Source organism: Felis catus, chromosome D1 (genome assembly GCF_018350175.1).
Source record: "Felis catus isolate Fca126 chromosome D1, F.catus_Fca126_mat1.0, whole genome shotgun sequence".
In the NCBI taxonomy this organism is placed as follows: domain Eukaryota; kingdom Metazoa; phylum Chordata; class Mammalia; order Carnivora; family Felidae; genus Felis; species Felis catus.
In genome coordinates, this window is record NC_058377.1 from 17587979 (window position 1) to 17614460 (window position 26482).

General features: G+C 53.3%; 1 protein-coding gene across 2 annotated transcripts in view; it reads left to right on the top strand.

Moving 5' to 3' along the window:
- The first annotated feature begins 3356 nt into the window (after positions 1 to 3356).
- Positions 3357 to 26482, top strand: part of POU2F3 (POU class 2 homeobox 3) — a 79629-nt gene continuing 56503 nt past the window's right edge. Inside the window, exons 1-2 of one of the 2 annotated variants that reach the window (XM_019811427.3) lie at positions 3357 to 3484; positions 10329 to 10397. In XM_019811427.3, coding sequence (XP_019666986.3) covers positions 3457 to 3484; positions 10329 to 10397 — 97 coding nt within the window. In that variant the 5' untranslated portion in view covers positions 3357 to 3456. Of the gene's footprint in view, positions 3485 to 10328; positions 10398 to 23838; positions 24002 to 26482 lie in introns of those variants that run through there. The other variant, XM_045038425.1, reaches the window with a different exon arrangement.

Below are 26482 nucleotides of genomic sequence, written 5' to 3' on the forward strand. Positions count from 1 at the left end.
TGAAAAAGCCCTCCAGCTATTGAGAAAGAGGGGGGAGGTAAGGGAAGCCGGGAGTGCTCATTTGTGTTTAATTTGCATCTCATTTGCATACGACTCTTTTGATGTCCAAAGGCAATGAAATTTCCTGCCCTTGCTTCTTTTTCCCTTTCTTTGCTCTGTTCCTTTCTAACCTCCAGGCAACCTCCCATCCCTCTTCCCTTCCCCACAGGTTTTCCTCTCCCAGGCCAAACAGAGCCGTGGAGTATTAGGCCCAGGCGGTTGGCACCTTCCCCGTCATCTCCCATCTGCCCAGAACCCAAAAAGTTGGTTTCGTGGAGACTCTGAGTTCTGGGAAAAGAGGGAGGGACACGGTTTTTTGTTTGTTTGTTTCGTTTTGTTTTCTTTCTGCATTCCCATTCAGCTCATCTAATTGAAACGATCATCAAGCAAGTCAGAGAGGGAAGGAATAGAGATTGTCCAACTCTGGCCTTTGCCCCCTACTCTCATGCCCCAAACCCACCCAACCTTCTAAGACCCAGGAAGACCACATGAAGGAGGAACAGGGAGAATGGAAGGGTCTCTGCTGTGCTGACTTGCCCACTTGCTGTGTGACCTTGAGCAAGTCCTTCCCCCGGTGGACCTGGCTTCCTCATATGCATGAGAATCGAGACTCCTTCCACCTCAAGTGACAGGATCTAAGAGGAGGGGAGACTTGCACAGACATTGGAGGGTAGGACTAAAAGCGCCAGCACTGCAGTCAGGCAGATCCGTTCTAAATCCTAACTCTACTAGCCATCTACTAGCTGCATTAGCCTCCCTGAACCTCATCTATAAAAGGAGCCTAAAAATCGTATCTTCCTTCTGAAGCTGTACTTGGTAAATAAGAAAGGACATGCCTAGCATGTCACACCTTTCCTGGCAGATAGGAAGCACTCGGTCAATATTTATTGAATGAATGAAGGTGAGGTAATGTCTGTCACCCTCTCCCCAGGTCTCCTCCTCCCTTCCTCCCACTCCAGGTCTGCAATCCCAAGCTGTGCTTCCAACTGCGAACCTCCAAGGTCCCGCCTCTGCCCCAGTGGGCCCCGTCCCCAAGAGCTCCACCCCCATCTCAACCCCAGGGCCCCAGAATCCTGGCCTGCTGGAGCTAGAAGGCCCTCAGAAATCATTAGACACATGCCCCCTCTGGCTTCTGGAACACCAAAGCCCAGAAAAGAAAGGTAACCGCACAGGAAAAGAGAAACAGGTCCCAGACGCGGTGGTCAGAGAATCAGACCCGCCGTGCGCCCAGCCACACAAATGCTATGCAAACTGACAAATGGAAATCTCAGGCCCACGGGGTGGGGGGGATATAAACCATGTGCAGGCATTTTTCTAGCATGATGGCAGGTGAAAAACTGTTGTAGATGAGAAGTGGCCATCAGGTGAAGGAGCCACACCTGAGGTGGAGAGGGGGACGGGAAAGGAGGGAGAAGGGAAGGAAGGGACAGGTTAGAGGTGTCCTAAGGGGGCGGTCCCTGGGCTCAGGAGGCCTCCAAGAAGCCTGTACCGATCTCTTACCCCAGCCAGAGAAAACAGGAAGACGGTCCTCTTCCCTCTTACCAAGGGTGGGAAGAAGAGAAGACGATGTGACTGGGGGAGGGTGGTTTGTGAGAACCTCAACAGGCACTAATTGGGACCTCCTGTTTCTCCGGGGCCACTGTGGCAGCCACTGGGCTCTCCCCGAAGCCTGTGTGTAACGGGCGCTGTGCTCAGTGCCGTGGGGGCAGCCGGTCAGTTAACAACCGGGAGGTAGGATAGGAAAAGCCCCCCAGAACCCGCCGCAAGGGCTATGAAGAACATTGAAGCGTTATGCTAATTTACTAAAAGATCAGATCACTTCCACCATCAGAAAAAGGAGGCGGCATTTGAACTGTGCAGAGGGCGTAGCATACAGTGCTCAGAACAGGAGCCCTGATGCTTACTGGCTGTGCAACACTGGGCAGGTTCTACTCTCTCAGCCTCACTTTACCCACCTGCTAAATGGAAATAATAACAGCCCCATTTATGAGCTGTTATGAGGACGAGACAAGATTGGAGGCCTTTAAAGTGTTGGTTAGCTCAGGGCCTGGCACCTAGTCAAAGCTCAATAAATGCTGGATATTGTAATAGGGATCATTGGGGTTGGTGGTGGGTAACATACCATCTGGAAAGAACACCTTAAACAAGGCAGAGAGGCAGAAAAGCTCTGGGCGTGTTCTGCGAGCAGGAAATCGTCCTTGAGACTAGGGTCAAGGTAGGTTGGTAGGGACACCAGTCTGGAAAGGAAGGCAAGGTCCTGTGCTCGTGGCTTTCTAGGTTTATAGGCACATGGTTCCTGGGCCTTGGTGCCACCTCCTGGGGCCTAAAGAACGGAGGATAAATATGGGGGGACCTCAGATGGTAAGTCCATGATGGGTGCTCACAAAGAGCATTGGAATGGGAGTCCAGAGACCTGACTGAGCCAGGCTCCATCACTAGGGATGTGTATGCCTTTGACAAGTCACTTCCCAGCTCTGTAGATGAGGCAGGTGGCTGTCCCCATACCCCTGGCGCCGGTAAATAATTGTCTCATCATCTTCTTCGAGAACCTCACGACCACCGCGGACCTGGAGGGCAGGCAAGGGGCGGTGTCTGCGCCGGAAAACGGACTAAGAAGCTGGGCCCCATCTAGCTCCCAGGATGTCGTGAGGATGTACTGGGGGCTAGGTGCGCTCGGCCACCTGTGAAACTCCAACCAGATAGCTGCGAGCTCTGATAGGCACCCTCGGGGGGGGGTTACAGATGAGTGAAACGAGTGCAGGAAGGGAAAGAGCCCGGTCTCTTGTCGCACAGCTGGTGAGCGCTTGAGAGGAGTCCAAAGCCAGCTTCTTTCCAGAACGTCCCCCACGGCTTTTCTAAAGGCTCTCGACTCCTTGCAGCCTTACCCTTGGGGAGTGCGTCCAGACGGAAGCTCCAGCTCCGGCCCCGGCCGGACAATCCCTCGGGGGTTCCTAAAAAGGGCCAGCGGGACCAGGAGTCTGGGTCTCTGCGGGCGCGGTAGGGAGAGGCTGCCAGGCCGGGTTAGGGCAGACAGGTGTTCCGCAGGGTCGGGACCCGCCCCGCCAGCAGCCCCCGGCCGCCTCCCCCGGGCCCCCCGGCTCCTCGGATGCAAATCACCGGTTTGCATGGGCCCGGGGCCAGGCGCGGGGGCCCTGCCAGGGGGGGCGTGGCCGGCGGCCCCCGCCCCGCGCCGCGCCGCGTGCTCACCTGGGGCGTGTGGCGATCCCGGCCGTGTCGAGCGCTGCCCGGGCGGGAGCAGCGGAGCGCGCGACAGCGGCGGCGACGGCCCCGGCAGCGGCTTCCACCGCGGCGGCGGCCGGGGGCGGGAGGAAGGAGACCCTGGCTTCCCAGTGGGCCCGGCCGGGGCAGACGCGAGGGGCCTGGGGGGGCGCTGGCTTTGGCCCCGCCTGGGGCAGGATGGTGAATCTGGAACCCATGCACCCAGGTGAGGGGCGGAGGGAGTGAGCGCTGACAGGTGTCCGCCAAGGGCAGCGGGGGCGAAGGAGAGGGGCACCGTTCTCGGGGGTCTTACTCCCCAGCGGCCAGGAGAGGGCAGTGTGGATAGCGGGTCAGCCAGGGGCCGGTGCGGGTATTTGGAGGGGTTGGGGAGGTGGGGTGGGGTGCGGGAGCCCCTGGAAAAGTAGAGAGGTGGGGAATGGGCGGCGGGGGGGGGGGGGAGGTAAGGGCCGGGAGGGCTTCTGAGGCCTCCAGTCTGGAGACTGGCAGATGTGTGGGACTTGTGTGTGCTGAGCTGTTACAGTCTGGCTGAAGTTGCCCTGCTCACTGATTGCAGAAGGATGGCTCACTCAGTCAGCCAGGGGTGTGGGCCTGGGAGTGCGTAAGTGAGGAAAGTACTTGTATCCACACGTTACGTGTTTTGTGTCTCGGGCGTTTATGGGAAGTGGAGGCAAAGTGGGCATTTGGAAGGTCTGGGGTGGGGAGGGGGGTCGCTAGGAGAGGTGAGGGGGGCCTGGCACTTACAGAGGCACACCTGGGACGGGTGCCATGCCACACATGTATCGATTAGGGCTTGTGGAAGCCTGTGTCCCTGTGTATCAGAGGTGAGTCTGCTGTCCTCAGGGGTGTGGGGGCAGGAGGTGGAGCAGACCCCATGTGTGAAGGCGTGCCCACCCACTCGCTCTGTGGCTCTTGGCAGTACTGTAGGCCCAGTGCATGGTGGTGCTGGGGAATCTGGGTGCAGGGGCTGGTTAGGAGCTCTGCGGCACCCCGGAGGAAGAGCAGCCAGCCACACGGACCTGTTGGATGGGTGCTTCCAAGTCCCCCTTTGCTCCGGGCAGGGAACCTAGGAGGTGCAGATGCTTCTTCGGGAGTCAGTTTCCCCTGCGTGTATGGCATGGGGGCATGGCGTGAGGCAGGGCCCCTCCGTTCACCCTGCTGCTCCATCCTTCCACAGACAGGCTAGGGCAGGAGCTGCTTCATCCTGAGCCGCTCGGCTTGGCGTTGGGGTGGGCTCTCTGGAGGTCGGAGGGTTTGAGTGGAAGACCAGACTCAAGGTGAAGAAGGCCAAACCTGATTTGGTCATTTCAAGTCGCCGATTTGCCTCTCAGAGAGGGCAGCACCACATGACCTTGACTTAGGCTTTCCGGCCTGCTGATGGGAATTTTGTACCACTCCTCCTTTCTGGAGGAGTAGAGAGGAAGAGTGAGGACAGGTACATTTCCTGACCTACCCCCAAGGAGCAGAGCAGTCGGGAGGCTTTGGCCCTTCCTGGTACGTGAGGAGCAGGTACGTGAGGAGACCCAGGGTCCGCAGTTCCCCAGACTTGGTCTTGGCGGGGCTGAATGAAAAAGGCAGGCTGCCGGAGAGATATGGACTCCGAGTGGATCCCCAGGTGCTAGGACATGTCAGGAAGGGCCAGGTGAGGCCAAAAGAAGCATCCAACTGGGTTTCATCCAATATCTGGAGGAAGTCAGTTTCCAGACCCCGTGGCACGGAACGTGGAGCTGGGGACCCCTGGGGGGCAGATCCTCTGTCCTCCCCGCTTTACTTCCTACCAAGAAGCCTCAGGCTGGAATGGGAGCAAGACCTCAGAAAGGTGGGCCCTCAGCCGGAAGTTCTGTAGGGCCAAGATCAGAGACTTCCTAGGGGTTTTCCACCTCATTGTCTCCCGGAGGTTCCTGCTCTGGGGGAAGGGCGAGGAAGTGGGACAGCTAGGACCCAGCAGGGATCTGGCGGAGAGAGGAGAGCTGTGTGGCTGACCGGGAGAGGGCCAAGCCCCCCCACACCTTGGCCTTGGAGGAAGCTCCAGGCTGACCCTTCCCTCACTCACCTCCTGGAGGCAGGGGTTCCAAACACAAAAGGGGAGATTGAGCTAAACCCAAGGTGGGGTCCCCATCTACCATGGGTGGGTTACCTGATCCACCTGTCCACACTTACCCCTCCCCAACCCACTTCTTTAGTCTGTCTGCACTGCCCTGTGAGCTTTCTCAGTCTTGGCCACTCAGCGGTATCTGGTTCCCCTTTAGTGGCACCCCAAAGGGATCTCTCAGTTTGGGACTTCCTGTGGATCTCTCCGACTGGGTCTCCGTTCGAGGGCTCTCCTGGCTGGGTCTTCTTGGGCTTTTCAGTCTGAGGTCAGCCTTGTGGGGCCTTTCAGTGTGGGCTCTGCCACAGGGTCTGTGAGGGAGGGTCCCTCTCTAGGGTCTCTCGGTTCAGGATCCTCTGGGTGGAAATTTGGTCTCTCCCGAGTTTTATTTTATTCCCTCCCAGTAATTCTGTGTCCTGCTGCTTCTTCACATCCAGCGCTTCCCCTGAGAATTTCCAGTCCTGGGCCCTCAGAGACTCCTCCTCAATTGATTTACTGGAGCAATTTGAGTGGGGAAAGGGGGAGAACAAGAGCATAAAAAGTAGGGTCCCGCATTCAGGTCCACGGGCAATGTGGCCCCCGACCCGGCCCAGCTTGCCACTCCTGTGACCCAGGTGTAAGCCATGATTCGGGTCGGCCTGGGTCTCAGCTCTTTGTACTTTCTAGAGCCATCTCTCTCCAGGAACACGAACGCTTGAGCAGGCATGAGGTCACCAGAGCTGGGGACACCCCAGCCAAGGGGGGTCCTCCCACTCCTGGGTCAAAAACAGGCAGAGGGGTAGATAAGAGTCAGGCAGACAGCTGGGGAGGGATAGAAGACACAGAGGAAAACAGTGGGAATGGAGGGGGGACACCGGGTTGGCCCCGGGGCGTCTCTTTCTCTGTCTCCTCACTGCGAGCTGTTTCCTGTCAGGTTTGGGGTAAGTCTCACAGGCTGATACCCGTTACAGCTCGGGAATACCGTTTGGATTTGGAAGATCTCACTGTGAGGGGAAGTGGCTTTCTCTTGAAGAGGAAGTGAGAGAAGTCTACTCCAGGAAAAGAGTTCGAGCCATGAGTAGTTCAGAAGTAGGACGGGTGGGCCCCCTGCTTTCCCTCTGGTAGATGTGCCCCCGTCAGCGAGTGTGTGAGGAAGAAGTCAGGAGGGACCTCCTTCACAGAGATGGATATGGACAGTAGAAGACAGAAGGGTGGGCTCTCGGCTTTCCCGGCATAGCCTGGAACTGGGGGTTCAGGACACTATGGACACTCGGCCTGTAGCCTGGGAGAAATACCGTCCCTTGGACTTGGCTCCTTCAGGCTCACGTGCACACCCCGATTCACAGATGTGTGAAGAGGGGCCGCTCATAGGTCATGCCAAGGCACAGGGAGGGCAAGGCCGACGTCTTGCCCCAGCTTCAGGGTGTGGTGGTGCCGGTGAGGCAGATGAGGGTCTTGTGTCTGGTAACTGGGATCCACACGGATCCACGTACAGAGCAGCCGAGCCTCCCCAGGGAAGGGAGTGATGGCCAGGAGCCTACTCAGTCGCCTGCCTGCAGAGATAAGAACAGCCGGGAAGGCTAGCCCCACCCCACACCTCTCTCGCTCAACCCCCGGCTAGTGCTGTCAGACAGGCATTCGGCTATGGTGGCTTGGGGAGTTTCGGTGTTGGCCCATTTTTAGGCTGAGACCCAAGAGCTCGTCCCACCCATCAGCCTCCTACCCACAAGAACTGGTTCTCAGTATCTTAGCATCCTGTGGGACTTCTGAAGGGCTTCTGTAGATCATCTCAGTCTGCCCCTCCATTCAGGCTCCAATCCCTGTCCAATCCCAAAGGGTCACCATGTCGCTCCCGTGTGGGTACATCAAACGAGAAGATGTCCTGGCAGAGTACGGCCCTTTGCCTCCTTCAAAAGTCATTTTTAGGGGCGCCTGGGTGGCGCAGTCGGTTAAGTGTCCGACTTCAGCCAGGTCACGATCTCGCGGTCCGTGAGTTCGAGCCCCGCGTCGGGCTCTGGGCTGATGGCTCGGAGCCTGGAGCCTGTTTCCGATTCTGTGTCTCCCTCTCTCTCTGCCCCTCCCCCGTTCATGCTCTGTCTCTCTCTGTCCCCAAAATAAATAAACGTTGAAAAAAAAAGTCATTTTTAGACATGATTAGGACTACCTTTTAAGCTAATTTAAAGGATATGTGAGATGACTCTTGGCTATATTTAAAGGCGATGCAGGGAAAGGGTGTCAGAAGGGAGTCTGGGTTACGGGCATGAAATTATGGTTTAGCTCAACAGTTACCCTGCTTAAATGTCAGGAATTGGAAACAGGTTGATTTGAGAATCTGGTCATCAATCCCAGCCTTACTGCCTCTTAAACTCTTACTGTCCCCATGAGCTCCTTCCCTGTGAAGTCAGCATTTGGAGGACGCCTAAGGCTTTCCAGGTAAAGGACAAATTACAGTAGCACCGAGACAGAAAACCAAAGCTATTTCTTGTTATGGGAAAAGGGGGCTAACATAAAGCTGAGGTATCTGTTTAGTTCATTCATTTATCCCGTGCTTACTTTGCACCAGGAACTGAGCCAGGCAGTTTTCTTTTTCTTTTTTTAATTTTTTTTTTTCTCCACGTTTTTATTTATTTTTGGGACAGAGAGAGACAGAGCGTGAACGGGGGAGGGGCAGAGAGAGAGGGAGACACAGAATCGGAAACAGGCTCCAGGCTCCGAGCCATCAGCCCAGAGCCTGACGCGGGGCTCGAACTCACGGAGCGCGAGATCGTGACCTGGCTGAAGTCGGACGCCTAACCGACTGCGCCACCCAGGCGCCCCGTGAGCCAGGCAGTTTTCATTCAGCATTTGGTTTGCTCCTCGAAAGAACTCTAGGAAGGAGCATTATTCCCCCCCCCTTTTTTTTTAGTTGAGAAAACTGAGGTTCAAATAGGTAGCCGGGGTCCCCCAGCTAGTTAACTATAGCACTGGGATTTTAATCCAGGTCTGTCTGCCACCAAAACAAGTGCTCTGAATTCCGTGTGCTACGGAAGCAGGTTAAAAAAAAACTCCTGAAAGGGAAGGCTTGCCCCCCTCCCCTACCTTCCGGGCAGTCTCTCAGACCTCTTCCTCGGCACCCCTGAAGAACCCCTATGGGGGAGTGTGAGCTGAGCAGATCTATGTTTGGTAATGCCCAGCTCCAGGGGTGGAACGAAGCAAAGCCCACTTCTTTATTGGAGCAGAAGATGAGCCGCAGCTGAAGCCCTTTGCAGATGCATCCAGGTGACCCACGCTAGTTATTCTGCATATTCCCGCACGACAGACCGTACAGAAAGTTTCAAACTGCAGCCGGAAGGACTTACATTAGGCTCAAGAAATGCCTTCCTAAACGTAGTGCAGTGGGTAGGGGTGCAGGGTCTCCCCTCCGGGTCTGTGACCGCGCAGGCCAGCGTGGCTGTCTAGAGAGGGCCGCGTGGGGCTCCGAGCATTTACCTGGGAGTCATCGCTTTGCGGGTCTCAAAATATTCCTCAAGTCACAGTGGCTCCTAAAGTTGCTTATTCCAGCCTCTGCTTCTGGGTCGTTCTAAGGGTTGGAGAGCCTCTGTCTGAATCTGCCCCCCACCACATGCCCCCCACCCCCACCCCACTCCGTCTCTGTCTTGCTTGGCATGGCAGTCACCCCTCCTGCACTATAGTCACTACACCCCCAGGGGCCACAGTGGAAATCTCTGCCAGAGCCACACACATCATTGCCCTAAAAAAAAAAAAAAAAAAAAAAAAAAAAAAAAAGTAGTTTTTTTCCCCCGCTTTTCCTGGGGCAGAGGTCCGCCCTTTTTCCTCATCCTGATCATCTCCAGACCTCCGGGGTCCACACTGCCAACTGCCTGATTACCTGATGCAAATTAAGACTGCCTGCTTCACTGGGATTGGCTGGGGAGCCGGGTATGCAAATTGCCTCACCAAGACTTTATCTGGTTTGAAAGAGTTAAAGTGCTGCCCCAGAGAAGAGGGTGGGGGTGGTGTGTGGGGGGGGGGGGGGGTCAACACGATTTGAATAAAATATTCTTCTGTCTTTAACGGCTTCAGTATTTGGGTGGTTTAATAAGGAGAGGAGCTGAGAAGAGTGAGTTAGTTCAAAGTTGCCTCTTTGCTTCTCTCTGCTGATCCTGGAGGAGACTTAGGGGCCTCTTAGGTGGTGGCAGCTGTCTGTTAAGGGTAAATGTTTAATTTATTGAAATGAAGCAGGGCAGAGAGGCCGGACCAGCAGCACTAGGGGGCTGAGATCAGGCCTGGTGTAGGTATTCTCTCTCTGCGGGGCACTGACCCACCCACCATCCCTTTCTCACTGAGCACGTTGAAGGAGTAGGAAAGAAGGTAAGGATTCCCAGAGGAGAGGATCTCCGGAGGGGCCACACAGGGGCTAGGATTTCATCCCCAGACGGTGGGCAGACCTCCGAGAGCCAGATAGAGAACAGGGGCAGGAGCTGGGCAAGAAAGGTGAGAAAGGCAAGCCTTGGCTCAAGGGTACTCTTAACCCCCAGGGTAGGGTTATGACAGGGCAGGGGTGAGGGAGAGACAGATATTTCTGACGCTACTTACAAAAATGAAATAAAATAAATCCCCCCAATCCCAAAGGAAACGAGGGTTGAAAATGGGAAGCCTTCTCCCCCACCCCCCACCTCGCTGTACCCCTCCCCTTGTTAAATTTTTACCAACTGAGACTGGTGATTGAAGGAAGTGGCCATGAAGGATGCAAAAGGTGAGAGGTCCCACAGTAGCTGTGGGGAGGGGGAAGAAAGGCCAGGGAAAGGAGGCAAGCCTGGGAGGAGGGGATTTGTGCCCTGAGCTCATGAATATTCTAATGGTTGTATGTTCAGGGAATCAGGAATTTGAAAGTCTGATGGTTGTTGTAATTACACATTCATCTTTGCTGTTTAGCTAAAGCCACATATGTCATAGCCAGAAAAATTGTGACCTGTTATTAAAATCACTTGTGTTTTCCCTGCAGATATCAAGATGAGTGGGGATGTAGCGGATTCCACGGATGCTCGAAGTGCCCTCAGCCAGGTGGAGACAGGTAAGGGTCTTCTCTTCTGGGGACTGCAACAAGAAAGCCCAGGCAGGAGAGAGTTGTTGAAAATCATCGAACAATGCGGTATTTTTTTCTCACTCAGTCTTTCGGCCAATCAGACCCCAAAGCTGAGAGTCTTAGGAAATGAAGGAATTCCTTAGAGACATGGGATATGCCCCTGGAGTCTTTCAACACTAGATGTTGGTCTAGGGTGGAACACAATCTCTGGGACTAGTCTAGGAAAGGGCCAGATCCTCAAAAACAAAATGGAAACAGAAAAGTTAGGGAAGACACTGACTTATTTTATTTTATTTTATTATTGTTATTTTTTTTTTAACATTTATTCACTTTTTGAGAGACAGAGACAGATGTGAGGAGGGCAGGGGGCAGAGAGAGAGAGGGGGACACCGAATCGGAAGCAGGCTCCAGGCTCTGTGCTGACCGCTCAGAGCCCGACGCGGGGCTCAAACTCACAAACTGCGAGATCATGACCTGAGCCAAAGTCGGGCGCTTAACCGACTGAGCCACCCAGGCGCCCCGAGACTGACCTTTTGATATGCCATTCCAACACCCTTAGAAGCACCAGGCTGTGTTTCTAGCTGCTGCTGACTGATAGAAAGCATGACCTGCCTTTAGTAGATGGGGATTAAGGCCTTTTAACCCCAGATTTCTCAATAGGCCTAGGCAAGGAACAAGCCAAGAGGCCAAATTATGTGCATGTGGGTGGTAAATAGACCCAGAAAGAAAGGCTTGGTGCCTGGAGATGACTTTGCTTTGTGAAGAAGAGAAAGAGGACAGGAAAGAATTGAGAAGAAAGTTTCGTAGCACTCTGCTTTTAACTCCACCGTCCAAGCTTTGCTTTGAAAGCTCCATATAATTAAAAAGAACTTAGAGAAACATGAGTATAAATTGTAACACCACCAAATAACTTTAATAGCCTTCCAACAAGACCTCAATTAGTCTTTCATCTGGATCATTAGAGACATAGAAATTAGAAGTGGAAGAGAATCAATGTCCCCCAGAGCTAAACTCTTTTCCCAAGTCTTCAGGTGCAGTCTAGTTCCATTCTAGAAGCTTGGGTCGAGGACAAGATAATTGGGGGTCTTGTCGGGGGCATCTGGAGGATATGTTTACCATAAGCTTTTCTGCCGCCCTATTTAATATCGAAACTGCCTATCGCATGGGTAGCAATACGCATTGGAGCTGTAGGTTTTATATTTTGCTTTGTGAGCACGGACAGCTGGGCTAGGAGAATACGGGCCAGTTCCACTCAATTTTCAACTGATTTAACCGCTGAGTATGTTTTACTGAGGGTCTGCGGAAGGGGGCACATTTTCTCCCCGGTTGAGAAGAAAATTCCCTCCAACCTGAAGAACTGGAGCAAGGCTTTAAAATCAGTTCAGCTGGAGAGTGGTAGGCGCAGCCTATTCCCTGGACAAGAATCAGACTCCAGAAGCCACTATTCAGGAGAAGTTGGGCGGCCCTTTCCTGGTTAGCAGGCTGGCGGGAGCCACCTCTGCTCACCTGGGCCAGTTGTACTGCCCCCGGTGTGTGGGGCCACAACTAAGAGAGTGCCAGTGCGGGAAGACCACACTTAGCAGGCTGGCACGGGTGTTCTGTCACCAGTGACGCAACCAAGTTCAGGGTAACAGTGTTGGGAGTGGGAAGGAGCTACGTGGGACCCTAGGAGGTGAGCCAGGGGAGAAATGGAGTTCAGATCCCTGGTGGGGGTTAGGAAGGTTAAGGCGTTAGAGATAAACCGAGCACTTTCTAGCCTCCTCTCTGGGACCGCGGGAGCTAGGTGCAGACTAAGTTGAAGGAGAAAGAATCCGAACATTAGCTGGGACTTTGGGAATCTGCTTGTCCTCCGGTTTCGTACGTGACCTTCTACCAGCCACTTTGCCTCCTTAGGAGGCAGGAATAGAAGACCTTTGAAGGGTATGGATTTAGAATCACACAGACCTAGGGTAAAAATCACAGCTTAGCTGCTCACCACTTGTATGATCTGATAAGTTAATTTAGCCTCGTCATTTCTGTACGGGGGGGGGGGCAATTAATGCCCAACTTAGAGCGTGGGTTGAGAGCTCACTGCAATGATGTTTAGCACGGTGCTTGACACATGGCCACTGTGATCATTACCTTTGATGGCATCATCAAGATTCTGTGATTCTGGAGTTTACAGAATGCACATCGGGGCTAAGCACTTTGGGGCTCCCGGTAGCTGGGGTGCCCTTCTCGTCAGGTCAAGTGGGTCAGCCCTGGAGGCTGGTTTTTCTCATTTCACATTCAGCAAAGGATTCTGTGTGGGTCTTCTTCTACTCCATGGAGACCAAGAAGTTTGTGCTGTCTGGAACTTCACCCCCTAGATTCTTTACTTCTAGGGACTCAGCGCCGTGGCTGGTAGCACCCATACTTAGGTGATCATCAAATTACTGTAGGTTTTTAAGGGCAAGAAAAAAGAGCTAGCTAATTAAAGTAACCAAACTTCCTGGAAAGTCATTCTGACTCATTTTTTTACAGAGAAAAGCTTATTATGAGTCACAATGGTTACCAACTTGGTTAAATGGCTTCCTTTGGATTTTTAAAAGGCAGATTCCCCTTCCCAGCAGTGCATGAATTAGGGGGTGGTTTGTCTCTGAGTTTTAAAGGAACTACAAACAAAGGCGACCTAGAAACCCCCAGCTCCCTGAGAGCACCTTCTGTGTTGTGTGAAATCCCCAAGGGGCACGAGGGTTGGGAACTGGGAAAGGGAAGGCATTTCCCCATCCACACAGGCTAGGACTGCAAAGGAGAGCATTCTCAGGTCCAGACACAGACCTCCTGGCTGGCAGAGACCTGGCAGGCAGCTCATTCTTCCCTTTCCTCCTGCTTACGAGGAGCCGAAGCACGGACAGAGGATCAACTAACTGCCGAAGACCTCAGAGTATCTCTATGGCAGCGCTAGGGACCAGAGAAGCTTCCTATCCCGTTCGGTCCTCTTCCTACACCACCTCCCCCCCGCCACCAAGAGAGGACTGAAGCCAAGTTTCTAGATTTCTGAATCATTAGCTTTTCTATCCTTTCTTTTATTTCCCTGACGGTTGTTTTGCCTTCATTCCTGAGACTGACAACACTTTTTTTTCTGTTCTCAATTGGGTATTGAGTGGTCGATAAAAATACACAGGCTTACCCACATTTCACAAGCCCCCAGGTCTGTAACTGACAACGCCTAAGCACCCAAACGGCTAACCTTAGGACTTTAGACCACACTGGTCACCATGTAGCCTCAAACACAGGCAAGGACAAATACGGTGGGCACGGAAAAAAGGAGAGAAAGTCCAGCCACATTCACAGAGCCTCTTCCCCACACCTGGGCACCTGTATGTGTATTCACACTCACCGTCTCATTTCACTCTTACCATCCCTGTTTTTATCAATGAGGGAACTGTGGCCGAAGAACGAGAAACTAGGGGCACCCGGGTGGTCCAGTGAGTTAACCATCTGATTCTTGACTGTGGCTCAGGTCATGATCTCAGGGTTCACAAGTTCGAGGCCCATGCCAGGCTCCGAACTGCTCGGGATTCTTTCTCCCTCTCTCGCTGCCCCTCCCCTGCTCGCGCCTGCGTGCGTGCTCTCTCTCTTTCAAAGTAGATTAATTTAACAAAAAAATAAAAACAAAAAAGGAATGGAAAACTAATTCGCCCAGGATCATACAGCTTCTAACCAGGAATCAAACTCAGGCCTGTCTGACTCCATTAGATTCTTATCTTGGCTCTGCCATTAACTCCCTGCAGATTATTGGGCAAACATTTCCCCACCGGGACCTTTATTTTCCTCCCATGAAAGAGGGATTTGGGCTGGATGATGTCTAAGAGCTGAACCTTGAAAACAGTGTACACGTTCTGCTTTTCCAAATTCTCTGCCATCACTTTCCACGTCCTGTATTCGTGGGAAGGCTTCCTTTGTGTGGAGCCCTCCCTCTCTACCCATGGCCCTCTGCCCCTCCCCCACTCATGCTCTGACTCTCTCTCTCGCTCTTAAAAATAAATAAACCTTAAAAAAATTTTTAATTTTTTTTTTCAACGTTTATTTATTTTTGGGACAGAGAGAGACAGAGCATGAACGGGGGAGGGGCAGAGAGAGAGGGAGACACAGAATCGGAAACAGGCTCCAGGCTCTGAGCCATCAGCCCAGAGCCCGACGCGGGGCTCGAACTCACGGACCGTGAGATCGTGACCTGGGCTGAAGTCGGACGCTTAACCGACTGCGCCACCCAGGTGCCCCTAAAAAAATTTTTAAATAAAAGAGCTCACTCGAGCACCTAATGTATTTGGCCTTTGCAACAATTTGGTGCAGGTAGATATCATCATCCCACTTTGAAGAGGAAACTGAGGCTGGTGATGGGAAAGAATGTTCACTGCTTTTCCCAAGATCCCACACCTAGCAAATGACAGAATCAAACCTGGGTCTTCCTGGTGACATTCTACCCCAAGATGGTGGTGGGAAGACTGGGGACCAACACAGGAACCAGGGATAGAGGACACAAGAAAGTGGTAACATCAGGAGAGATGCCAAGATTGTGGAGGGTGGCACTGGTCGGAGGGGCTGGAGGGAAGCCAAGCCTCTGGAAGGTGGGTTGGTCTAGTCCAAGAGGCAGAAGCCCTGTCTGGGGCCAAAACACGCTTGCCAGGAAAGAGCAGGAACTCTGGTGAACTGGAGGCAGGGGTGAGAATCTGGCCACAGAGAGAATTTCTCCTTCCCTTCTCTCCTCCTGAGCCGGCCTCACCAATGCACCAGTCTCCCCCGACCCATCCCTTTGAGGGGGCAGTGAGGCGGGCTTGCAAACCCAAACGGGAGCAAATTCCTTGGCCCCCTTGTCCTGCTCGGAGATATGGGAAGGAAGAATCCTGTGACGGGGGCCAGGGGAAGCCAGGGAGCTAGAGACGAGGGAGGGGCTGAGCTGAGTCACTTGTCCATTCCTGCTGCCCTTCTCCACCCTCGGTTGTCCTGTCTGTGAGGTGGCAGGACTAATCCCTGCCCCACCTTCCAGAAGGACCACCAAGGCATCTTAGCTGTTTGGGGACACTTTGCGCATCACCCTGAGAACCTCCAACATGGTTTTAGGAAGGAATGGGCATGATCACGTGGGGGGGGTGCATACAGGCTAGTGACTCTCGTGAGACCCCACAGGAAGAATAAGTAACTGACCCAAGACTACAAAGTCCCTCTGAACCAATTCATTCCTCGCCACCTCCAGCCTACTGAGTCCCCAAGAAAAGAAGCCGAGGGTAAAGAAACTGTCTCAAGACAACCAAGAAGCGAGCTTCCAGGCAGAAACAGGCAGAAGCCTTTTAGAGATGTCTGTGGCTTTCGATCCAAATATTTACGGAACACAAATATTCTTTCAATGACCGAGAGGACAGCAGGCATCTACGAAGTACTTGAGGGGAAGGTGAAGAATGGTCTCCTATTGACAGCCCGTTCTAAACGAGGTACACGTGCACACACACACCCGTCCTTTTCGTGATTAAATGGGAGTGGGTATGAGCGTGCTTTGCAAAGTGTGTGCCAGTGCACCAATACAATCCATCATCTTGGTTGATAATTATCAGAAACGTTCAGGAGACAAGACAAAGCTCTGTCACTGAGGAATGTGGGACAAGTCAACTTGTGCCCTAGACTTGAGTTTCCTCGCTGTAATGGGAGGGGGGAGCTGGAAGAGGAAGAGGAAGAGGATGGATTCATGGGCTCTAGGATTTGCCCCGGGTGGTGCTGGTCCTGTGGCCCAGTCTGCACCTGCTCTGTCCTCACCTCTCTCTCGAAGAGAAAATTGAAACCCCACAGTCCTTCCAAGTGTCCAGGAGGGACTGATACGAATTCTTGAGGATGTAAGGATTCTGGGGATGTAGGGATTCTTGTCCATGCCTCTCTGTTCCCTTGGAGACATTTCAAAACCATCCTTGGAGAATGAAGGAATCTACTGTTAGGTTTTCTTTCCTCATCTGCCCTCCGTCCTTAAGAAAAGCTAACCCCTGGCGCGCCTGGGTGGCGCAGTCGGTTAAGCGTCCGACTTCAGCCAGGTCACGATCTCGCGGTCTGTGAGTTCGAGCCCCGCGTCAGGCTCTGGGCTGATGGCTCAGAGCCTGGAGCCTGTTTCCAATTCTGTGTCTCCCTCTCTCTCTGCCCCTCCCCTGTTCATGCTCTGTCTCTCTCTGTCCCCAAAAAAATAAATAAACGTTGAAAAAAAAAACTTTTTTAAAAAAAAGAAAAGCTAACCCCCGGGCGCCTGGGTGGCTCAGTCAGGCAAGCGTCTGACTTCAGCTCAGCTCATGATCTCGTGGTTTGTGAGTTCAAGCCCCACATCGGGCTCTGTGCTGACAGCTCACAGCCTTGGGCCTGTTTGGGGTTCTGGGTCTCCCTTTGCCCCTGCCCTGCTCACACACACACACTCTCTCTCTCTCTCTCTCTCTCTCTCAAAAATAAACAAACTTTTAAAAAAATCTTAAAAAAAAAAAAAAGGGGGCACCTGGGTGGCTCAGTCGGTTGAGCATCCGACTTCAGCTCAGGTCATGATCTCACGGCTCTTGAGTTCGAGCCTGCTCAGAGCCTGGAGCCTGCTTCGGATTCTGTGTCTCCCTCTCTCTCTGCCCCTCCCCCCGCTCATGCTCTCTCTCTCTCTCTCTCTCTCTCTCTCTCTCAAAAATAAACATTCAAAAAAATTAAAAACAAAAAAAAGAAACAAAAAAATCTTAAAAAAAAAAAAGGAAGCAAAGAAAAGCTAACCCCATAATTTCTCTCGGCCACTTGTTCTTGTGGGATACAATCCTCAGCGCCTAGAAGTCCTTTCTCCTCTCTTGCGTGAGCCCTTCTACACTGCAGCGTAAGCCTGTTGCCTCTTGTTACAGCCTTCTAAACCAGAGTGTTTCTAGCTTCTGGGACAGGGAGTAAGTACTAACTTACCACCCACACTTCATACTGTGGCTCCGACTGCCAGAAATCTCAGGAGAACAGTCTGTATCCGGAGTTGCCTGTCTGCCTGTAGCCGTCAGAGAACCTTAGCGAACAAAACAACTACAGCAGCTGTCCTTTCCACTCACTGTTGTCCATCCTCGATTCCCAAACCCAAGTCCCCAGGGCAAACAAGGCAGGATCGTGCTGCCCAGATGAGCCACGGGTGACCGGGCCAGCCCTACCTGGCACCAGCCCTTGTCATTCTGGGGGGAGGGGGTCTCTTGAAGGAAGTGGCTCCCCACCACACTTGCCTCCATCTTTGCCCCCCCCCCGGAAGCTCGTGGACTTCCTTTCTCTTCAGCCTTAGAGGGGACAAAGCGAGCCCTTAGAGAGCCCAGAGCGGACCCCCACGTGATGTCTCTTACCACCCCCGTGGTTTTATTAGTGGCCATTCCTGACAGCATGGCCTCTCAAAGGATCTGGGGGTACAGGGCCAGGTGTTTTTGCTTCTAGTCTGTCACCGACCGGCACACGGTCCTACCGTGCGGGACCACAGATCACACCCACCACACACGTCCGACGGGGCCCCAACTAGTCTATACCTGCCATCAACAGCAAGAACCCACTCATCCCAAGCTTGGGTTGCTGTGAACATTTGTAAACTCACTCCCTATGTTTGTATGTATCCGGTCTCGGACCTTCGCAAACAGTTCACGGAGCGGCCCGGGCTGTTGGAGCACATTTTGGGGTGCTCTGACTTAGAGGAGTTTGCACTGTGTCCCAGAACGTCCCTGCCCCTTGACACGCCATGAGCGGTGGGTACATCCGACCTTGGGTATATCTTATGATCTTCTCCACACTCCTCCCCTCCCGCTGTGGGTGTCCTGGGTGCGATGACGAGGAGATCTAGCAGGAGAGGCTGGTCCCCGGCTGTCCTTTGCTGGCAGGGGTGGATGACACCCCACCCTCTGCACGCACAGTGGGAGACTCGGGCCACCTCTACCTGCTGGGCCTCAGCCCTTCATTAAAGTGCCCGAAACTTACAGCCCACCCTCACCCTCCCAAGTGTGAGTAAATGCTTTTGGTCTCTCGGGTCCACCCTCTTCCTCAAGAAACAATTAGGGCAAAGAACACCTGGTGTGGAGAAGCGCTGACAGAATGGGGAAAAAAGAATTTAAGGAGAAATGAGCTCCCCAACTGGGATGGGTTTTAGGGGCTTGAAGAGCAGCCCAGGTCCAGGCAACTGAAACGCCCCTCCGTCCCGCTGGCTCACAGACAGACCCGCTTACACATCCGCGCTCACAAAATCTCCACCTCGAAGCCCTCTGGCCCACGGGGGGGGGGGTGCACCCCACTGGTAATCTTCCCTGTTGGCAGAGGCTGCGCTTTCAAAGGCAGGCTGGGGTTCCTGGGGGGGGGGGCGGGGTGCGAACCTGCCGGAGGTACCGGGGAGACAGGATGGCAGAGTCTCAGGCCAGCACTTGCTAGTGGGTGCCCCCCACCACCCCGTCTTGGAACCACCTCCCCTGTGAAGGGCGTTGCCTGCGATCACCCATCCTTAGGAAGAGTCGCTGAGAGGGAGAAGCAGCTTTGGGCGGAGAGGGAGGGGATCGGAGCTGAGCATCCTTCAAAAGGAAGCTGGATGAGGTCACCCCAGCTAGGGCTAGGTCCCCCTCACGGGAGCCCGAGGGTCTGGCTGGGCAGGGCAGGCTCAGAGAGGGAGCTGAGCCCTCGGGCTGCGGCATTTCATTTCTAGAGACTTCAGCCACTGACTTCTCAGTCCCCTCCTGCCTCTTCCGTGGGCTGGTGCTCACTGGGGAGCTCTTCTGGGGTAACAGTAGGGCACTGGGAGGCTCAGGGAGGGCAGGCCTTTGTGCTACGCCAGGAGCATGGGAAACTGAGCTGCGGGCATCTCCCAAAAAGCACCAATGCTGTTGACTCAAAAAATAATAGGTGTTCATTTGCATGACATTTTACATATAGGTTCCACGCTGGGCTTTTCATCTCCTACCACTGGTACCTTGGCTAGGTCTCCCCTCTCCCGCCGCCCCCTTTGGGGGCCCTTCTCTGTCCTCCAGACTCCAGAACTTCCCCACCAACACCTAGCCCATCCTTGGATTAGCCCAGCCCAGGAAAAAACACAGCGGTTGACCCTCGCTTGGGTAAGCTGGGTCCAGATTTGAGAGAAACGCAGGCAGCCTGGCAGGTCTGGGCCCCGCCGGGCACCTTAGTTAGGGGTGCCCCACCTGCCTGCCCTGGGCCCCAGCGAGGACCCTAGCAGGGGGCTTGTTCCCTCCCCCGCCCCCTAACCTGGTCGGGCTGGGAAGAGGAACAAAAAATCTAAACCTGAGAGCCCAGAGAGGTGCCGAAAGGAGAGGAAACCCAGTGGTTGCTATGACGATGGGGTCTTGGCGCCCGATTTGCATAGGGCGATGATTTCCATACTGCAGGGTGAATTTCCATATCCCTGCCTCAAAGCCTGTTGGGGCGGGGAGGGGGAGAGGGGAGAGGTCATTTGAAATTCAAATGAGGATGATTAAGGTTTTCTTGAGGAGGGAAGCTCGGACAAAGGGGGTGAAGCTGGCTGGCAAATGTCTGCCCCAGGCTCAAAGTTATCAAAGGGAGGCGGCAGTTGGCTGGCTCCCTCCCACCCCGCCTCCGCAGGCCTCTGGAGAGCTGACGGTGGTCAGGCTGGGCTGGGTGCTACTGGCCTCTGCCTCCTGGAAGAACCAGCGAGGTCCCCCTCCTGCCATTGGACTCCGCTTACCCCTCCATGTGCTGAGGATGCCTGAGCTCGGAGCACCCCTGGCGTGTGTTCTAGTTCTGGGCTCAGGCCCACCTCCCTCTGGTGACCACAGACTGGCCACCTCGGTTTTTCTAGCTGTGAGATTGGAAAAAACAATTTGCCCTCTCTTGTTTGGCCGAGGAGATGTGAGGACGGATGGATTCTGGCCTCTATCACCAACCTGCTCTCTTAGACAAGCACTTCCCATGTTTGGGCCTGGAGGTCGTGCATTGGATGACAGGTGTGAACTTGAGGGTCTCTAAAAATCACCTCTGGCTCTAAGATGCTGTGATCTGAGAGCACTCTGATCCTTTGCACACACCAGTTATTATTTGTAAGATGCTTTGAATGAGGTGAATTGCACCAAGGTACAGTCATTAAGAGCGTAGACTTTGGAGCCAGGGTCTATATGTGAATCCTAGCTTCTCTCCTTACTAGTTTTATGACCTTGGGCCAGTTCCTTGATGGTTCTCTGCTCAGTTGCCTAGTCTGTAAAAAGGGGGTAGTAATTGTACCTACCTTATGAGGGTGCTGTGAGGATTAAATGGGTCAGCATTAAACTGAAACACGTACATCACTGCCTGCCGTAGAGTAATGCTGTTCGCTAGGATCAGTGTCAGAAGCGTGAAGTATCCACAGAGTGGAGCAGGGACTCGACAGCCAGTCCAGGGAACCTCCATGAGGACTATGAGTAGACCTGCCCATGAATCCATCCGCTTTGGCCAACACACTGTTGTGGCCGTTTCCACTTGGGAGCGGGGAGCACACTTCAGGGAAGGGCCCCAGGAGCAGCTCTCAAAGCTAGGTTGGCCTCCCCACTGAGCACCTGCCCAGCTCAACCCATGTGGGCTCCTCGTACTGATCCTGACTCTCAAGTCTGTCTTTATTTCTCAGGAGATACAGAAACGACAGAAAGAAGGGAAGGGAGCTGGTAGAGTGACGCGCCCTCCCCCCCCCCCCCCCCCCAGGATCCAGTGCCAAGAGACAGGCCAGATTCAATGCGATTAGGTGACGCTGATAGTTCTGGAAAACCCAAAAGTCTTTTATTTCTTGCCAGCTTCTGCGGCAACTGCGTATGAGGCTTCGTTGGCGAATGGCGTGAGGCAGCATGGACAGCCTTTGCCTGGTAGATGGACTTGGGTTTGAGTTTCTGCTCGGTGATTTACTAATCAGGAACCTTGGGCAAGTTGATTAACCTCTCTGAGCCCCCAGTTCCCCCATCTGTACAATGGGGTAATAAAAGCACCTACTCACTGGGCGGTTTTGAGGGTTGAATGGTGCATGTGTGTAAAACGTTTATTACCGAGCTTGGTGCGTAGTAAATGCTCAATAAATGTCAGCTAGTAATTATTCCTTATTATTTGAAAACAGTGTGTTGATGCCAAATTGTTTGAAAATTCTCTGATCCAGTCCTATTCTCCTGTTTTATGGGGAAGGAGACTGGGGTCAGAAAGGGGGAATGACTTTCCCAAGGTCACAGTGGGGGTTTGAGACCAGACATTTCTTTTGGAACGCTTTCCCCACCCCGGGGGCTGTATCCTCTGTCCTTTTTTGTTTTTGTTTTGTCGTTTCACTGGACTAAGCCTCCTCCCTCTCCCCAGCGCCCTTCCCTCAGAGGCGGCTCCTCCAGCCCCAGAGAAGAGAGGAAGACCTTACCCTGCAAGAAAGAAAGGAGAGGGAAAGGTCATGGGGTCTGGACTCAGCAGCCAGCTGTGTGACCTATAACAAGCCCCACCCTGTCCGAGCCTCTACTCACTGATAAAACTGGAGCCCTGTAGCTCCGGCCGGCCCGATAGACCCCACAGGCAGGTGAAGGTCAAACGCAAACAGGATATAGAAGGTGCACAACACAGCCAAGGCACGAACCCAATGCCTCTCACCGAGGCAAGGGCACTGGCCCTGGAGCCAGCTTTGAGGCCCAAGTTGCTTCCCCCTCCCACCTTCCGTGACCCCCAGGGCTGGCAGTGGGGCCCAGCCTCGGTTTCCTTGTCTGTAGAACAACTTGTGAGGAAGGAGTGAAACCAGAGTGTGTCCTTGGCAGCTTTTGGAAGTGTGAGTTGTTCTACAAGTGTGAGATAGCATCTCCCGCCTCAGCTTTCTTCCTGCACACGTGCCCCTCGGAGCTGTACAAGGACATCTGTGCCCACGGGAGAGCCGGAGCCCCACCGAGTGGCCCGCTTGGGCAGCTCCTTCTGTCCTTATCCCCCACGGCTTCTCACCCGCCTTCACTCTGGCCCCGGGGAAGAGGGCTAGGATAGAGCCGCTCCGTCTCTGGCTGACCTTAAACCTCTTTCAACCTCTTCCCTGCTAAGGCTGGGCCAGGGGCACAGTGGCGCCGGTCTGGACTTGACCTTTAAAGAACCCTCCGGCTGTCGTGCAGACTGGAGTCTGACCCTGGACCTCTGGCGATTTGTTCCTGCTGTGTCATTCGTGGCCTGTGTGACCTTTAGCTCATCACTTGTCCTGTCTGGGACTCAGTTTCCTTACCTGTCAATGGCGGGCATAGTACTAGGAGTCCGTAGTCCCCCAGAGCCAGAGAAATTTCTGGTAGCAAATAGCAGCTGAAGTGCTTCTCTGAGATGTCCTTAGTGCAGCCAGCACTAGGCTTATTTAACAGAGCTCTTCCCCTGGAGTTGGATTTTTGTATTGTTTTCCAGGCTCAGGGGACTAGGAGTGGAGACTTTGGTGGGGACCTGGCTCTTCTGGCCACATTCCTTGCCGCAAGGACCTGAGTCCCTGGCCTGTCTTTCTGGAACTTGGCACATCCGCCCAGATGCTCCTTCAGCGTCGCCTCTGATGGTGCTGCCCACTTTGGGCCTCCTTGGAGATGTGTGTGGCATCCCGTGTCCTGCCAGCAGGAGACGAGGGGGCAAAGTAGGGAAGCCCCAGGGAGTCCCATCTATGGCTCAGGCTGAGAAGTAATGCGATTGCATTTCCTAACAAAAAAAAAAGAGAGAGAGAGAGAGAGAGAGAGAGAGCAGACCGTGCACGTGAGGAGCCTTTCATTTGTACAGAATGACCTGGACCTGACCGATCGCAGAGGGAGCCGGGAGGATGCTGGACTTCTCCCCCAGCAAAGGGGTGCAGTGGGGCCCCTGTTCCCACCGTGGCTCGGCCCCAGGCTCCTGATCTGAGCGAAGGGGCGGGAGAGCTAGGCTTCGGGGATCCTTCTCCCAGCCGTGCATGTGGCGAAAAGGCATCAGGTGGCTCACTCACATAGGCCACGTCCTGAGGAATCCCTGAGGGTACCTGCTCTGCTATTCTACCTCGGGGCAGGGAGGAAGAAGCTTTAAGTCCTGACAATTCCCAACTGCACAGATGGCCGGAGGTCAAGGGAAGCTGAGAGGTCACGCTGTCCTGGGGTTAGCAAATGGGCTTCTTCAGGACAGCTGATCCTGACCATCAGTGGTGGTCGCTGAGCAGGGACTTTAGGAAAAAGAAGAGGGTGCAACGATCCACCAGTGGTACGGCCCTGGGCATGGCTTGCACCCACACGGCGTGCCTGTGCTTGCTGTCCACACCCTTAGAGGCAAGGTGACTGAGGACACTCAGCTAGTGGGCAGCTGGGAGCCAGATCTCCCCAACCCCTAAGCTAGAGCCCTTTCTAGGTCCTGTATCCCATTCCTCAGGGGTCTTCTGGGGTCCTCCTCAGGTTCCTCCTGGGCATTTCTTTGCCCCTACGAAGGAGGTGGCAGGAATGCGGACAGAAACTTTTTTGTTTTAATATTTAAGGGAAATTGAAGGCTACGGAGATTAAGCCACTTGCCCAAAGTCCGGCGTAAAACAGCCTTTGAAGTAACCCTCGAGCTCAGGTTCCCGAGTGTTCTCTGTACAGAACGCTGACCATTAGGCAACACCTTCCAGTGCCTTGGAGGAATCTCAAGTAACAAAAAAGGTAGGCATGGTGTCTGTGGGGTCCTGGAAAAAAAAAAAAAAAAAAAAAAACTGCTTTGACTGGTTTCAATGGGAAGTCTCCTGGCTGGCTCTGGTGGCTGGCTGCCCAGGAGCGGCTCCAAGGTCCTGGTGGCTTTAATAATTGCTCTCCCAGGAAGTGCCAGCCAGCTGCCAGGTGGTTCTAAAGTGGCGCTGGGAGTCTTACTGGGTTATACTGGGTGCGGAGCTGGAGAGCGGAGGAGCCGTCCAGAACTGGGAGAGGTTCAGCCTCGTTGCGTTGCCGAGCACTCTGCCTTGTTTGCCGGGCAGAAGTGAAAAATCCTGCTGGGACAGTTCTCCATTCCTGTGCTCTCCCTCCCTCCCCCAGAGAATTGCTCCCCAGGCAAACTCACATCCCAGTGCTTGCCAAAGCTATGCAAATCAGCAGGCTCTGCGGGCTCAGAGGTGGGAAGGCAGGGGGGCTGGGGCGGGCTCCTCCTGTCCACTGTGGGCCGGGGGTCCCCACAGGTGGTACGCATCCCTTAACCTGGCGAGACTCAGTTTCCTCCTCTGTAAAATGGGGTGTGTAGTAATGTTTCATCTTCCCAAAGGCAGGGAACTTGCCTTGATGATCTCCTGAGGTCTCTTCCCAGGCCCCTGAGCCAGGGTTTCAGGGTGTTTGTTCTCTTCCTGCTTTCATGCTGGAAGCCTCATGGCCCAAAGGTTGCCAGGGGACAATGAGAACCCAAAGAAGCCTGGAGAGACTCCAGGTGGTGGCTCTTCCAGCTTGGCACGGATCTGACCCGTTTGCCCCCCAACGCCTCCAAATGGGGGATTCTGAAGCTTCCTTCTTGAGCCCTTTCTGCCCTTCCTCTCGGTTCTGTGTCCTTATCTTTTATGTGTGTGCAGAACAAACAGGATAGAGGGAAATGGTGAGTAGAGCTCTCTGGGCCTCTGCACGGGCTGCAGACAGGGACCCGCTTCTGGGAGGGGAGGAGAGATCGGGGTACATTTCAATCAGCTGCATTGAAGGGAAAGACTTCCGAAATGGAAGGAATTTTAGAGGTTCCCTGAAATCCTCTTGCCATCAAATTGTCCCTCCATTCAAAAACCACTTCGGTTACATCCCTGAAACCAGCAGGCTCTGCTTGAATATTCCTAGCGATGGGGAGCTCTGTTGACGTGAAACTGTGGTTTGCACGGCTGAACAAATCCACTTTTTACAAAATCCTTTCTCATACTGAGATGAAACCTGCTTCCTAGAAGCTTCGCCATTGACCCTGTTCTGTTCTTTGCTGCTGTAGGCTAAGCCTGGTTCACTTCCATGCCAATATTTGGAGAGGAAGGAAAAGTCCGCTGATATTTATTTAAGCACTTACTATGCACGAGGCCCTGTGCCAAGTGCTTTCCAATGTTCCCTCATTGGACTGTCTTACAAAATTTTTATTTTGAAAAACTTCAGACAGAGAGAAAAGAGAGAAAACAGCTAGTGAACAGCCATACACCCATCACATGGATGTAATCGTTGTTAACTGCTTGCTATATTTGTTGCATCCACTTGTTTCTGAAGCATTTTTTTTTTCTTTTTCCATTTTTGAACGATTTTTATTGTGGACATTTTCAAACACACACGACGATAGAAATGAATACAGCGAACCCCCGTCTACTCATTGCCTACTCTCGACAACCATCACATTTCTGCCTTTTAAAAATTGTTCTCTTAATGTTTATTTTTTGAGACAGAGAGACGGGGTGTGAGCAGGGGAGGGGGAGAGAGAGAGGGAGACACAGAATCCAAAGCAGGCTCCAGGCTCTGAGCTGTCAGCACAGAGCCCGACGTGGGGCTTGAACTTACGAACCATGAGATCGTGACCTGAGCCCAAGTCAGATGCTTAACTGACTGCTGAGCCACCCAGGTGCCCCAAATTTCTGCCTTTCTTGCTACTGGACTATTTTCTTGTAAATTATAGACATTATAGCAGTTCCACCCTAGATGTGGCAAGGATGCATCTATAAAACAGGACATTTCCCTTCTTAATTACAATACCATTATTACACTCAAAATGAACCTCATAGTTAATTCTCATGGCAATGCTACAAAGAAGGCTTCACCTAAAGGCAAGTGTTCCCGGCACCCCTGGACTTCATCCTCTTAGAGCTGAAAGTTTGTACCCTTTTACCAACCTCTCCCGATCCTCCCCGCCCCCCTACTTTTCTACTCCCACGCTCTGTTTCTGTAGGTTTGACTCTTTAAAAACATTGTTTTGAGGTTCCACATGTAAGTGATACCGTGCAGTATTTGTATTTCTCTTTTTTCACTTAGCATAAGGTCTACAGGTTCCATCCATGTTTTTACAAATGGCACGATTTCCTCTTTTCTCATGGCTGAATAATATTCCTCTGTGTGTGTGTGCATGTGTGTGTGTGTGTGTAAATAATATCTTTATCTATTCATCCATTGATGGACTCTTAGGTTGTGTCCCTACCGTAGCTATTGTGAATA